This window comes from Gossypium hirsutum, chromosome D13 (genome assembly GCF_007990345.1).
Source record: "Gossypium hirsutum isolate 1008001.06 chromosome D13, Gossypium_hirsutum_v2.1, whole genome shotgun sequence".
Classification (NCBI taxonomy): domain Eukaryota; kingdom Viridiplantae; phylum Streptophyta; class Magnoliopsida; order Malvales; family Malvaceae; genus Gossypium; species Gossypium hirsutum.
The window spans coordinates 17891066-17904709 of NC_053449.1; the positions used below are offsets into that span (position 1 = coordinate 17891066).

General features: G+C 35.7%; 1 protein-coding gene and 1 non-coding gene across 2 annotated transcripts; one reads left to right on the forward strand and one right to left on the reverse strand.

The window, feature by feature from the left end:
• Positions 1 to 1288: 1288 nt before the first annotated feature.
• LOC107919330 (cytochrome P450 CYP749A22-like) lies at positions 1289 to 2499 on the forward strand. Its single transcript, XM_041108590.1, has 3 exons — positions 1289 to 1418; positions 1755 to 1978; positions 2050 to 2499. The coding sequence occupies exons 1-3, from the start codon at positions 1289 to 1291 to the stop codon at positions 2497 to 2499; spliced, it is 804 nt and encodes a 267-aa protein (XP_040964524.1).
• A 10332-nt stretch (positions 2500 to 12831) lies between these two features.
• On the reverse strand, positions 12832 to 12938 carry LOC121225959 (small nucleolar RNA R71). Its single transcript, XR_005923861.1, has one exon. It is a non-coding gene; the product is annotated as a small nucleolar RNA R71 (small nucleolar RNA).
• Between the last annotated feature and the right edge of the window lie 706 nt (positions 12939 to 13644).

Genomic DNA, 13644 nt, shown 5'->3' on the forward strand with positions numbered 1-13644 from the left:
AGGTAAATAATTAAACGAATAATTAAAATAATTATTTTATAAAGTTAGAGGGTCAAAATAGCCATCAACGCAATAAAAAGGTACAATGGAAATAAAGTATGGGGCGTTAGGAAGATGAAGAAATTAATAATAGATAAACGGTGTGATGTTATGAGGTTGACATTATTAATATGTTTAATGAAAAAAGTAGTTAACTGAAACCGAAAGAATGTGATAAAATATTCACAATAATAATTCAAATTAAGCCAAAACCTTAGGCAATCAGCAGCTACTTTTGTTTGCTCTTCACCCATAAAAGAATGGCCAATATACAATCAAATTAACAAAGCAATACTAATCTTCCATAAATTTTCAATTAAGAGAGTTCGTAAGAGAAAATCAAGCGAAATATGGGAGATCCAATATTGATTCTCTCAAGCTTTGTTTGCTTCTGCCTGCTTTTAGTTCTCTTCAGATTCTTGGACAGATTTTGGTGGACTCCAGTTTACATACAGTATCGACTAGGTTCACAAGGAATTAAAGGTCCTTCTTACAAGTTCATCCATGGAAACACCAAAGAAATGTTGAAAATGTGAAACGAAGCCTTAAGCAAACCCTTGGGTTTATTAGATGATATATTTCCCAGGGTACTGCCTCACGTTTATACATGGATGAATAATTATGGTATGACTTGCTTCGATCTTTATTTTTGCCTGATTTCCAGTTCCAAAACATATAATACCCATCCTTAAAAATCATCCATGACCATAATTTAAATCCTTAATCGTATTCATTTCCTTTTTTGGAATAGGGAAGAATCACCTTAGTTGGAGAGGTGGCGAACCTCAATTACTGATAACAGAACCAGAGCTAATCAAAGAGGTGTTAAATAACAGAGACGGATTATATCTAAAAGCGTCACTCCCGTTCTATTTCATGAAGCTAATGGGCAATGGATTGGCGACATCAGAAGGTGAACAGTGGGTAAAGCACCAGAAATTAATAAACCCTGCTTTTCAAGGGGAAAACCTTGAAGTAAGCTTCCTAGTTCCAACCATAAATATTTATCATTAATTTTTTTTCCGAGTCTCCTCATATGCTTAATCTAATATTTTTAATTCTATTTTCACTTCATTGTGGTTATTATGTTTAAATCTAAATACATATTTTTTTAATTTCACTATATCTAATTTCACCACATTACAATAATTAATCTTACCTTTACTACTATTTTTAATTTTATTAGAATTAATCTCACTGTACATCTAAATGAACGCTAAAACTCATCAAAGGTGACTTTTGACAGAAAATGATTCCTGAAATGATTGTTAGTGTTGAATTGATGCTACAATCTTGGAAAAAATATCAAGCGAAAGAGATTGAGGTGTCTGAAGAATTTAGGTTATTGGCTACAGACATTATATCAAGGACAGCTTTTGGTAGCAATTACTTAGAAGGGAAAACAATTTTCGATATGATGACACAATATTCCAACATTATACGAAGGAATATTTTTAAACCAAGGTTTCCAGGCCTCAGGTACTTTCCACCTTAGCCTAATCTTGGACTTGTGCACATTAATTCCCCCAGTTCCTTAATGTCATCTCTCTCTCACTTGCAATAAAATTTGGAAAACCTCTGACGAGATCGAAGGGGACAAGCTTTTAGGTGTAATGCACAACTCCGTGATGGAAATCATCAAGAAAAGAGAAGAAAAGGTGAAACTTGGAGATATAGATTGCTATGGTACTGATTTCTTGGATTACTTTTAAAAGCATATCACGATGTTGATGAAAACAAGAGAATCCTTGTACAAGATTTAATTGACGAGTGCAAGACATTTTACATTGCTGGACAAGAAACCATCAATTCCTTGCTTTCATGGACTGTCTTGTTGCTAGCAATCCATACAGATTGGCAAGACAAAGCAAGAGAAGAAGTGATCGAGTTGTTTGGTCATCAAAATCCTCATCCAAATGACTTATCTAAACTACACACTGTAAGAAATTAAGTCACTAATCATTGATTGTATATAATCCAAACGCCTTATCATTTTCCTCACCGTTGCAGATAAGCAGGATAATCAATGAGGCCTTAAGACTATATCCTCCTACAGTCGCCTTTATCAGTAGAAGTGAAAGAGAAGTTAGATTGGGGAAATTCATTTTGCCAGCTAACATCCAGTTGTTCATTTCAAATTTGGTAGTTCATCGTGACCCTGGAATTTGGGGTGACGATGCTCACTTGTTTAAACCAGAGAGATTTTCAGGAGAAGTGGCTAAAGCTACAAGCAACAATGTAGCGGCATATTTTCCCTTTGGGATTGGTCCTCGGACCTGTGTAGGTTTCAACTTTGCAACTGTGGGAGCAAAGATTGTTCTTATCATGATACTGCAACGTTACAGATTCACCTTCTCCCCAACTTATGTTCATTCGCCGGTTATAAATTTTTTACTCGTCCCGCAACATGGAATTCAGGTTATCCTTCACTCTTTGCAAAGCGATGAAGGTCCAAGTTAGAAAAAGAAAGTAGCAAGCCCCAAGAAAGAGATATGAAACACGGTCATGTGTTACCTTAAACCAAAGTATATAACCTTATGGAATGCTCCAATTAAGATAATATGCAACTTTCTTTCTATTATTCTCATTAAAATATTTGAATATTCTTGTGACAAAGAAAGAAAGTAAAACAGAGAAGAAAAACGACTTAGAGAAGCAGCAAAACCAATCTACTATATTTTAATTGAAAGCAATTACAATATATATCATTTGCTTCAACAAATACATAACTAATCCCACTAAGTTATCTTGAAACTTTAAAAACATAAATTGTACACAAAATGAATAAACTAAACATGTTATTCAGCACCTAAACACATCGGAAATCTTACCAAGATCGTTATCAACCAAATACAATAAAAACAAACAACAGAACTAAACAAATTAGCACGCAACACGTCTGAGTCAGCATGCACCAAAACATCATCTTGAAGTCCATAGCTCACAGCTTATTTCTCCACAAAATCAGCTAGCACCTCAAACTTCGTAAGACAGTTCGCTGCTTGCAAGTTCCCAAGATAGCTCGCACCTTTTTTCGTCCGCGAGTTTGCTCGCAAATGGTCTGTCCGCATGACAGCCTGCACCATTGTTGTCCGCGAGTCTGCCCGCACCGTGGCTGTTCGCATGACAATTCGTGCCATTGCTGTCCGCGAGTCAGCTCGCTTTTGGTCTGTATGCGTGACAGCTCACACCATTGTTGTCCGCAAGTTTGCTCACACTTTGTACAGCTCGCAAGATGAAGAGTTGTTGCATGGTTGGCCAATTCGCAACAATTCTTTACTACAATGTCTTAAGCGATTCATTGTTAGAGTCAAACCAACTTTGTAAGATGGCTAAGTATTGGCGGCAATTTAAGTTTTCTATAGGGCTCTACAAGGTTGTTTGTAAATTGAAAAAAGCAAGGTGACAAGAAACTAATTGAAGACTTATTGACAAAGAAATAAAATATAAATAAAAATGGAGAGAGGGGACAACAATAAATTGCTGGAGTGAGGAAAAGAAGGAAGATATGAAGTCAGTTAAAGAGGCTACAAATATAAGCCTCATTCTGGTGTAGTAAAGGTATGAGTGAGGAAGAGAAGTAAGATATTTATAGTGCGAGTAAAAAATTAGAGAAACGAAAGAAGTATTCGTGGGTGAGAAAATGAAATAGTAAAGTAAGAGTTTTGATATATTTGTTGGCGAATATAAGAGTTGATATATTTATTGGCTAATATAAGAGTTCCTTTCAAATTCGCATTTAAAAGCTAATATACGAAGAAATTTCTTCTGTCTCTTCCTCTCATCGGTGGAATAAGGCTTAGGGAAGATGAGAAAACTTTGAAATAAATCTAAGGCCCAACAAATAGGCAAGTTAGAGGTAGGGTGATGCGAGGCGTATGGACAAACCCTAAGTAATAAGATGTTATCTGCCCCACTAAAGACCTTAGTGTATACGTAGACGCATAATTGATATAGAAGAGAATGCCTAGTGAGGCATTGAGAAGACTCAAACAATGGAGTCGCCGCCAAGAAGGCGTGATGCACCAAAGCGTAAATTATTATGCCATTAGATACGCTCTGATGAAATGACTATGGATAAGGGACGAGCTGAGAGCTAATGGTAAGCCTTGTGTGTGTTTTCATACGTAATTATTTGCAGTTGTCGTGCGTCTAACTGGTGATCACATTGATTAACACACGTGTCGAATATCTACTGGAACAAAAGAAAATATCTAGTTCACCGGGTAAGTGCTAGGAACTGTTCATTACTTCCTCAGGAAGTATTCTCCATCTATATAATGATGAACTGAGGGGGAAAAGACCTCTCATCCTCTAGGATAATTCAGGAATGAGAGGATCGGTTCTGAGATACTGCTTGTAAGGTAAGTTTCCCAACCTTGCATGCTAAGCTACCGAAGAGCAGATCTGTTTAACTTGACAGAGCACACTTGGTAGAGCTTTGCTATGTGATTTTAGTGTTCGAAGTGGAAGGAAAACTAAGTTACATGATAGATCTTGATGAGTTTTCTGTGGTTTAACGTTTAGGGGTTATTGATCTACTTGAAGGAAACCCAGATCTGATGTTGAAGCTGCAAAAGGTGAGGATTATGTGAGGATATCGTAAGGGTTCTGTGAGTACCTTACAAACCTCTAACTGATCTCTTTGTGTATAAATGCATGTTTGTATGTTTATACGTTAATCTCTCTGTGTTAATGATTGTTTTGTGAAATGAAAAACAAAGGCATGCAAATGTAATATGCCGATTCTGTGAAAATGTGTATTTGATAAGCTTGCATGTGTGGTTTGATGCCTAATTGACAATGTGCCTCTACTATGAAAAGAAAAAGTATGGAACCGTAAAATATACAAGTGTGATGCTTCAAGATTATGTGCCTCTGTTATGAAGAAAGAATAAGCTTGATGATATGTTTCTGATTAGTTGAAAAGTATGCACACGCATGAGTGTTCTTGAAGCACAAATGCCTTTGCATAATGAGTTTGAGTTTTATGTCTAAAAATGTAAATACATCTACATGAATAAGTCTCTCCATGAGTTGCATAAGTCTGCATATCAAGTCTGCTTGCATGTGAGTCCGTTGGGACAGTAAACATGAATTCTGATAAGGAAAGACCATTGTAACGCCCCAGAAATCTAAGTCTTTAATTTTTGCTTGTTTTGACACAAATTACTTATTTGCTTTAATGGCTAAGTGATTTGGGTGTGTATGGGAGTGTTTGAGAAGCCTGGGTTCAAGTCTTGGCCTTGGCAGAATTTTTAGTTTTGCTCTTAAATGAATCTGGACATTGGTATATAGGCCTTATAAATATTAGTGCTTGTTTTATGATATAAAAAGAGCTTGTGGTCAAGTGGCAAGGTGGCGTGTTATGTAACTGTGAGGTCTGAGTTTCAAGTCCTGGGTTGCGTAATGGAGTATTTATTTTGCTACTTGACCTGTGTAGGTAATGGTGTTGGATTGAAACACAGCTAAGGGGGATTTTGAATGGAGTGGTTGGGGAGTTGAGGAGGAATTGGTGGAGTAAATCAAGGAGGGATAAGGGGAGAGATATTAGGAGAAAATCAAGAAGTTTGATTGGGGGGTGTTGTGGCGTTTGGGGTAATTCAACCTTTGAGAATTCGACTAGGGGAGGGGTTTGTGCCGAATATGGTCTTTGGGAATTAAGGTAATCGGTTTGGGGTTTTCTCTATTTCTGCTTCGGTTTTGGTCAGCTTTTCTTTCCACCCTTTTTTTTTGGTAATGGATTTTGCTAAGGGCTTCGGGTACCTCTCGGGTTTGCTCATTTACTTTTTTTTACTTTTCCTTTATTCTTTTTTGTTTGTTGTGGCCAAATAATTCTTTGGTTTTCCTCTCTGCCGAATCCCTTTTCCCTTCCTTCTTCTCTTTGTTGCCGAAGCATGTCTTCTCTTTTCTCCTCTTCTCTTTACTGCTTTTTTCTCTCCCCTACCTTTCCCAAACCTTGTCGAGTTTTTGATCCTTCTCCACTCTAGATTTTTGGTTTTCCTTCTAAAAGGGAGTATTGGCCTTGGTGCTTCTCTATCTCCTTGGTCGAATGTTGATAGGTAAGTTCTGTGACACCCTTTGTCTAGTTCGGTTTTCACTTTCCTATCCATTGATCTCTTTTTCCCTGTCACGCCTCTTTTCAGTTTTCGGATTCCCTTTTTGATTTTCTCTTTTTGGCATTTTCAAGTTGCACTCTACCCTATCAACAGATTGGTAAGTGAGTAAGTGTTTGATATTCATTCTATAAGATGTTGTTGGAAAGGATGTATATACATTATTGGGTTTAATTAAATTGTTAAGTGAGATGTGATCTAAGGGTTGAAAGAAAAAGGTTTTGTGGCTTTTGTGCTAGGTGGAGTTCAAGAGTTGGTTGGTGTTTCACCAAGGAGCTGAGGGTGCGGTTTGGTTGATTTCGGTTGGTGTATGTGGAGATTTGCAATTTTCTCGTATACAGGTGTGTAACTGCCCCACTGCAACCATAGATCGGTGAAAAGCTGAAAAGCCGTAAATATGGCGTTTGAGACCACATGGGCATACGATCGCTCGAGTGGTAAGCCCAACTTGCGATTTGTGGGCAAATGACTGAAATACCCTCGAAGGATAAAATGATCGAAATACCCCTAAAGGGTAAAATGATTGAAATACCCTCAAGGGGTAAAATGATCGAAATACCCCTAAAGGGTAAAATGACTGAAATACCCTCGATGGGTAAAATGACCGAAATACCCTGAAGGGTAAAATGATTGAAATACCTCAAAGGGTAAAATGATCGAAATACCCCCGAGGGGTAAAATGACCGAAATACCCCCATAGGGTAAAATGACTAAAATACCTTTAAAGGGTAAAATGACCGAAATACCCCTTAGGGGTAAAATGACCGAAATACCCCTAAAAGGTAAAATGATCGAAATACCCTCAAGGGGTAACATGACCGAAATACCCCTGAAGGATAAAATGACCCCGTAGGGTAAAATGATTGTTATACCCCTAGGAGTCAAAATGACTGTTACGACCTTATGTATGTATGACCGATTTACTCTATGATATGTATGACTATGATCAAATATGATATTTTGCATACACGTATGATTTATGACATGACATATTGCATGGGGTCGGGATACTGTTATGGAGGAAGTATACTGATTCTGGCAGCTTTGCTGCGATACTGATATTGGCAGCTCTGCTGCGATGCTGCTACTGGCACTTTGCTGCGATATTGGTATGTTGGCTGGGTGAGTCGATTTTATCCCCACATGGTGTGTTGGTGGTACGGAGTGGTGTGTTGGCTGGATTGGGATGGTTTGCATTATTGCACTATACTGATACTGAACTGGGTTAAGGCCACACTGTTACTGTATTGGGCAAAGGGTCACACTGTACTGTTACTGTATACGGTTCAGGCCTAGACTGTTATTGCATGATTACTGATTGACTGTTAAGGGATTACACGTTAAGTTTTGTAAACTCACCCTCTTCTTTTAACTGTGTCGGTATTCTTCAGCCATAGGCGATTCAATGCTGCGAGGGACTCGGAGGTGGCAACACAATTGCTGCTGTTCACACTTGCTTTTATTTTAATTTAAATTATAAGTTGGGTTTTGTTTTTGTAATAAGACATTTGAGTTGGTTTTAAAATTTTAATTGAGCTTTTGCTTACATACTTTAAAATGCTAGTTAGGATAAGACTAACTTTTAAAATAATTACTATTTTCAAAGACATGAGCTTTAAGCATTAGAATTTAAAAAGCTTCCTCGATTTTAGACCAACTTAATAAATCAATATCGGATAACTAGACAAACGTTTTGACTAGTTGATTCATTAATTAATAATAAATGGGTTGATTTTAAACTTAGAAACATATTTTTATCAACGAGTTTAATTTTTGAAAGACACTTCATTGTGGCACACCAAATTCGACCATAAATTCTAGGCCGGGTTTGGGGTGTTACAACCATGGCCATGGTAAGAATATCATATAGTGTAAGACCTAGTCTAGGACTAGACATCATATGAAGATAAGAAGACCATATAGTGTAAGACCTAGTCGAGGACTAAACATCATATGAAGATAAGAAGACCATATAATGTAAGACCTAATCTAATACTATGGCATCATATGGGGATACAAAAACCACATAATGTAAGACCTAATTTAGGACTATGGTATCATGTGAGGAAAAAAGATAAAGAACGGCTAGGCGAGTACCAGAGATGAGGGGCAAACCTCAATACGTTGATTTTAGGCAAATCCTTATCATCGAAAATGCAATTTACCAAAATGTGGAATCCTTTGTGGTTGTTCTCTAATAAGTGGAAGCCTTTGTGACTGTTTTATGTTATACGTGAGCCTTTATGATGAAATTTGTTATATGGAGCCTTAGTGGTCGACTCTGTGAATGCGCCTTTATGGCGAAGTATGTTAAAGTGGATGCCTTAGTGGCTGATTTTGTTATATGTGAGCCTTTGTGCCTGGTTTTGTTATTTGAGGATGCCATTATGGCTATTTGATGTCAAAATGGATGCCTTTGTGGCCATCTAACTATATGGACGTCTTTATTGCTATTTAATGATTTGTGGACACCCTTCTGGCTTTCTAGTGATGTATGGACACCTCTGTGGCTATCTAATTCAAGTGGATGCCTTCGTGGTTGTTTGATGATCAAGCGAGTATCAGATGCTTCCGGAGACAAGGAAAGATATCTGAAGTCAAGAATATGTCTTAGTGGCGCAGTCTGTTAAATGACCTCGAGACAAAGATATAGTGGCCATGCCAAAGTAGCAGACTCTAAGGAAAGAGCAACTACTTTGCTTGAGACAACAAAAGAATGGCGAGAAATGCATGATGATGAGAATCAGAGTAAATCTGCCTTGACCACCAGTAGGAAAGTGAAATGGAAAGTAAGCTACTAGTACAAAACCATAAGTTGAATAATACCAACTGAGGTATGTATGTTTACAGAATATGAAGTGGTACAAGATATGTAGAGATTTAATACATGTTCCTGCTAAGTTTGATGAATGCCTATTAGGTTCCATAGAGTAAAGTGCATTTTCTATATTTAATATGAAATGATGAATAAATTTATAATAATACCTCACTTAGTTCTTGAGAACTTATTATGGATGCCTCTGATTGTAGGATATGTTAGAAAGATGGGAGACGAGAGATGATGCCAAGGCTACGCCATAAGATTGGCGGTCCATGCTAATATGCCTACAAAGAAGAGAAAGACATGTGACTGTAGTCCACGCCAAAGAAATCCAAAATAGATTTATATGAAAAGCCATGAAGATATGATAACGTTTACGTTCATGCAAAAGATTATATGGCGTACTAATGTCTGCGCATAAGCTATATAAATCTATATATGTACGAAGTACAGTGAAACGAAATAGATGGTATTCATAGTCATTCAAAATGTAAAAGTACAACGTATGTAAAGGCATTTGTAATAAGAATATATGAGGTAATTCAGTACATGAAAGTATAAACTTTTATTAAGTCACTGCTCGTCTAGTACATAGGCGAATAGAAGAGTCTAGGTTACTTTTATTTTAGAAAGTAACACCCAATACTTTGATCTGGTTGATCGAATCGGGTGGAGGACGTTACACATATGATGTTAGGGTGAAAGAGTTTGATGGGGTTGTTATTGTCATGAAGTGCTAATGTCAGAGGAAGAAAGGAGATATGATGGAAGATGAAGAAGAATTATGTTCACAAACTAGGAAATTGATTGAGGAAATCTCTTCAGAAGATCAAGTCTCTAAGTCAAGGAAAGATGAATAACATAATGGGCTATTAAAAAAGGTTGAAGACAATGGTGATGTGACCATGACCAATTAGATAGAAGTTCGCCATGTTGTGGAGAAAAAAAATATTGCATTAGAGACTAATAATGTGCTTAATCAACATATTTTTATGGTTCATTCTAATTAATTGTATATATGATTGCTACTAATGTTAGTACTTTATTGAATATTCCTTATGTAGTTGGAACACATGTCCAAAGTATTAAAATACAAGGTAGAACATGAATTACTTGGAAGATTTGGTATGGGAGTGAAACTTGGAATATAAGATTTATTGAATTTTAGGAATTAAAGGCCCTTTCTACAAATTCATCCATGGAAGTACCAAAGAGATTTTGAAAGTGATTACCGAAGCCTTAAGCAAAACTCTTGGGTTTATCAAATGATGTATTTCCCAAGCTATAGTGTCAAATTCATACATGGTTTAACAAGTATGGTAAGACTTTCTTTGACCTTTTTTTCCCTTTTCACTTGATTTCAGAACGATAATATAATCATCATTAAATCTGCAACCACAATAATCTATACACAATTGTAATATAAATACATGATTGTGACAACTTTCTTATTCATTTTCCATTTGTTGTTCCTTTTTTCGATGAGCAGAGAAGAATTACCTTAAGTAGAAAGGTGTTCAGCCTAAAAAACTAATTACAAAGAAACAAAGACAAAGCTTGAGCATATCCTAAATCAAAGCTCTCATTCTATTCCATGAAACTATTGGGCAATGGGTTGGTGACACCTAAACCAACTTCTTATTCTTGAACCTTAAACACTTTGAGTGATTTGAGTGAATCTTTAGTGAGGATGTCAATTCTTGTCGATTTTCAATCAAAGGTAATTACTTAGATAATGGGAGATACTTATGTTTTCATGCTTTAAAATTTTTCAACTTGGATTGTTTGAGTCATTATGGCTCTTTTAGTTGAATTGCCAATGCATAAGTATTTGCAAATTATTTCGAAACATTTTTTATGAGAATTACAAGTTGAGAAAGATTAATTTTAATGTGAGTTGAGGATTTTTCTTGAGGACGAGCAAATGCTTTAAGTTTGGGGATATTTGATAAATGATAAAACTAACATATTTTAATCCTATTCTTAATACGTTTTTGGATGATTATTTATACAAATTGGTAAATTTGATGCTCCTAATCCCTTTAATTCATGTTCTTATACTTAGGTGAGCATTTAGGAGCAAAAGGAGCGCACGCCCATGTGACCACGTGGGCTGGACACACACCCATGTGCCAACCCGTGTCGATTTCGCATACTGCTTCCCAAGTACATAGAAAAACACAAATTTTAGGCTTTCTGAGCATTCTAAAGTATATAAATACCAATTAGAAGAAGAGAGAAAAGGGTCATTAGAGAAGATCGAAGAAAACACTCGAGAACACCATCGAAGCCAACTCAGAAGCAGATCTACATCAATATTGAAGATCTCCTTTTTAATTTCTTTTGATGTTTTTATGAGTTTCTTTATGTCTTGCGGTTATTCTGACTTTGAGATGTTTTCATTCAGGATTATAAACTAATTCTCTAGATACCTGGGGAGGATGAAACCTAAGACGAATTCTATTATTTGATTTCTGATTTACATGATAAATACTTGATTCTTGTTCTCAATTATGTGGACTTAATTCTTGTGTTAATATTTCTGGGATATTAATTCATGTGTAATATACTTAATTCAGTTGGGGAAAAGTCTCTGCTTTAAGAGTAGATCTAGCATAATTGAGTGGAGTTGCATGCAATCCTAGAAATAGGAAGACATAAATCTACCGAATTAGAGTCAAATCTAATAAGGGAATCCATAAATCGATTTAATGCAATGATAGGGGTTTTAATTAGAAAGAGATTTCAATTAATCAACCTAGAGTTAGTTGTTCTTACTCTCAAAAGAGATATCAACATAATTTAGGGATTTCTACAGATCAAGACACCAAGTGAATAAATCGTTTAATTTAGATTTATAATAATAGGTGAAGTCTAGGTGGATTCTTTTCTAGGTATTATTTCTCTCATTGGTTAATATTCGATTATTTTCTTGATTTATTCTCTGTTGCGTTTTTAGTTAAATTAGTTTTGTAATTTTAGCTTTAAAATGCATCACTCCAAATTGTTTGCTAAATAATAAAAAAATGGTAATTACTAGTACTTTTAATCCTCGTGGATACGATATCTTTACTCATCGTAGCTATACTACTATTTGATAGGCGCGCTTGCCTTTGTCATATTTATAGTTAGTTTTGTGACTATTAAGTTTTTGACGTCGTTGCCGGGGATTAAAATATTAGGAAAACTTGATTTTTATTAATTTAGCCATTTTTATTTTATTATAATTTTGTTTTTATTTTAATTTTTACATTCTAATTTTTTTCTTTAATTTGCTTCTGGCAGGTTCCTTAGTTTTTTACTAGAAGAAACCTGTCAGGACCATTACTATTTAATAATGAAATTAAAAGTACAGCTCGTAGAAATTGTAGAGAATTAAGGCAAATTCGACAGAATTTAGTAGACGAACAAGAGGAAACTATTATTACTAAGAAGATGGACAATAATCAAAATATTTAGCTACCTTCTACAGCTTCTGCTCTTGTTCCTTGTACTATGTACGATTATGCCAAGCCCACTCTAACTGAGGCTAAATCAAGTATTGTACGACCCACCATTGCTGCAAATGCTTTCGAACTGAAGTCGAACACTATTCATATGGCACAACAGTTTGTGCAATTCAATGGTTTGCAAGACGAAGATCCAAATACTCATTTGGAAAATTTCTTAGAAATCTACAAAACTTTCAAGATAAATGGTGCCATTGATGACGCCGTTCATTTACGGTTATTCCCTTTCTCGTTAAGGAACAAAGCTAAACAATGGTTAAACTCTTTACCACGAGGTTCCATCACTACATGGGCCCAAATGACCAAAAAGTTCCTTCTGAAGTACTTCTCACCGGCTAAGACAGCCAAGTTGAGGAATGGTATCTCCTCCTTTGTTCAGATCGATTTAGAGACTTTAAATGATGCATGGGAGATGTACAAGGACTTATTGAGATGGTGCCCTCACTATGGGTTACATTTATGGTTACTAGTTCAAACCTTTTACAACTTAATCTATTTTACTTATTTATTAAAGTTGATTGTATCAATATACTATAACTTACATGCTAACATATCATTCATTATATCACAAACATGAATAATATAAAGCACTAAATAAATGCAATAGTTATAACCCATAAAAATAAGGTGGTCCCTCCCAAGCCAGTGGAAGAAACGAAAGTAATCCTAAAGGTGTGAGTCACTTCACAAGCTTCTTTCTCACATTTAGTAGCCCAACCTTCACCTCTTCTAGTCTGTAACAGCTCATACAATTTACAACTATAGAAACTCGTTTTACATATGAGGGAGTAGGATGAGAAGAGAAATATAAGAGAAAAATAGAAAGGCACGACATGCAAGCCGTATTTATAAAATTATAGCCTTTGTAAATTATAAATTAAATGGGCTGGGCTATAACCATGCATTTCAAACACCATGCATATTAATCATAGGAAATAAGATATGATATGTATTTATCCAATCGATTGTTAATGTGAATTACAAAATTGTCACTACAATTAATGTCACCTACGAAAGGGGTTAATGAGCGAAAATTAAGAAACTGCACTTAGATCTCTATGATAAAAAACATCATCGTTTGATTTTTTTTTCAAAAACATAATATTTTAGAATTTTAATCAATGAGATTTCTTATTAGAACAACTTTTGTTCCTAATTT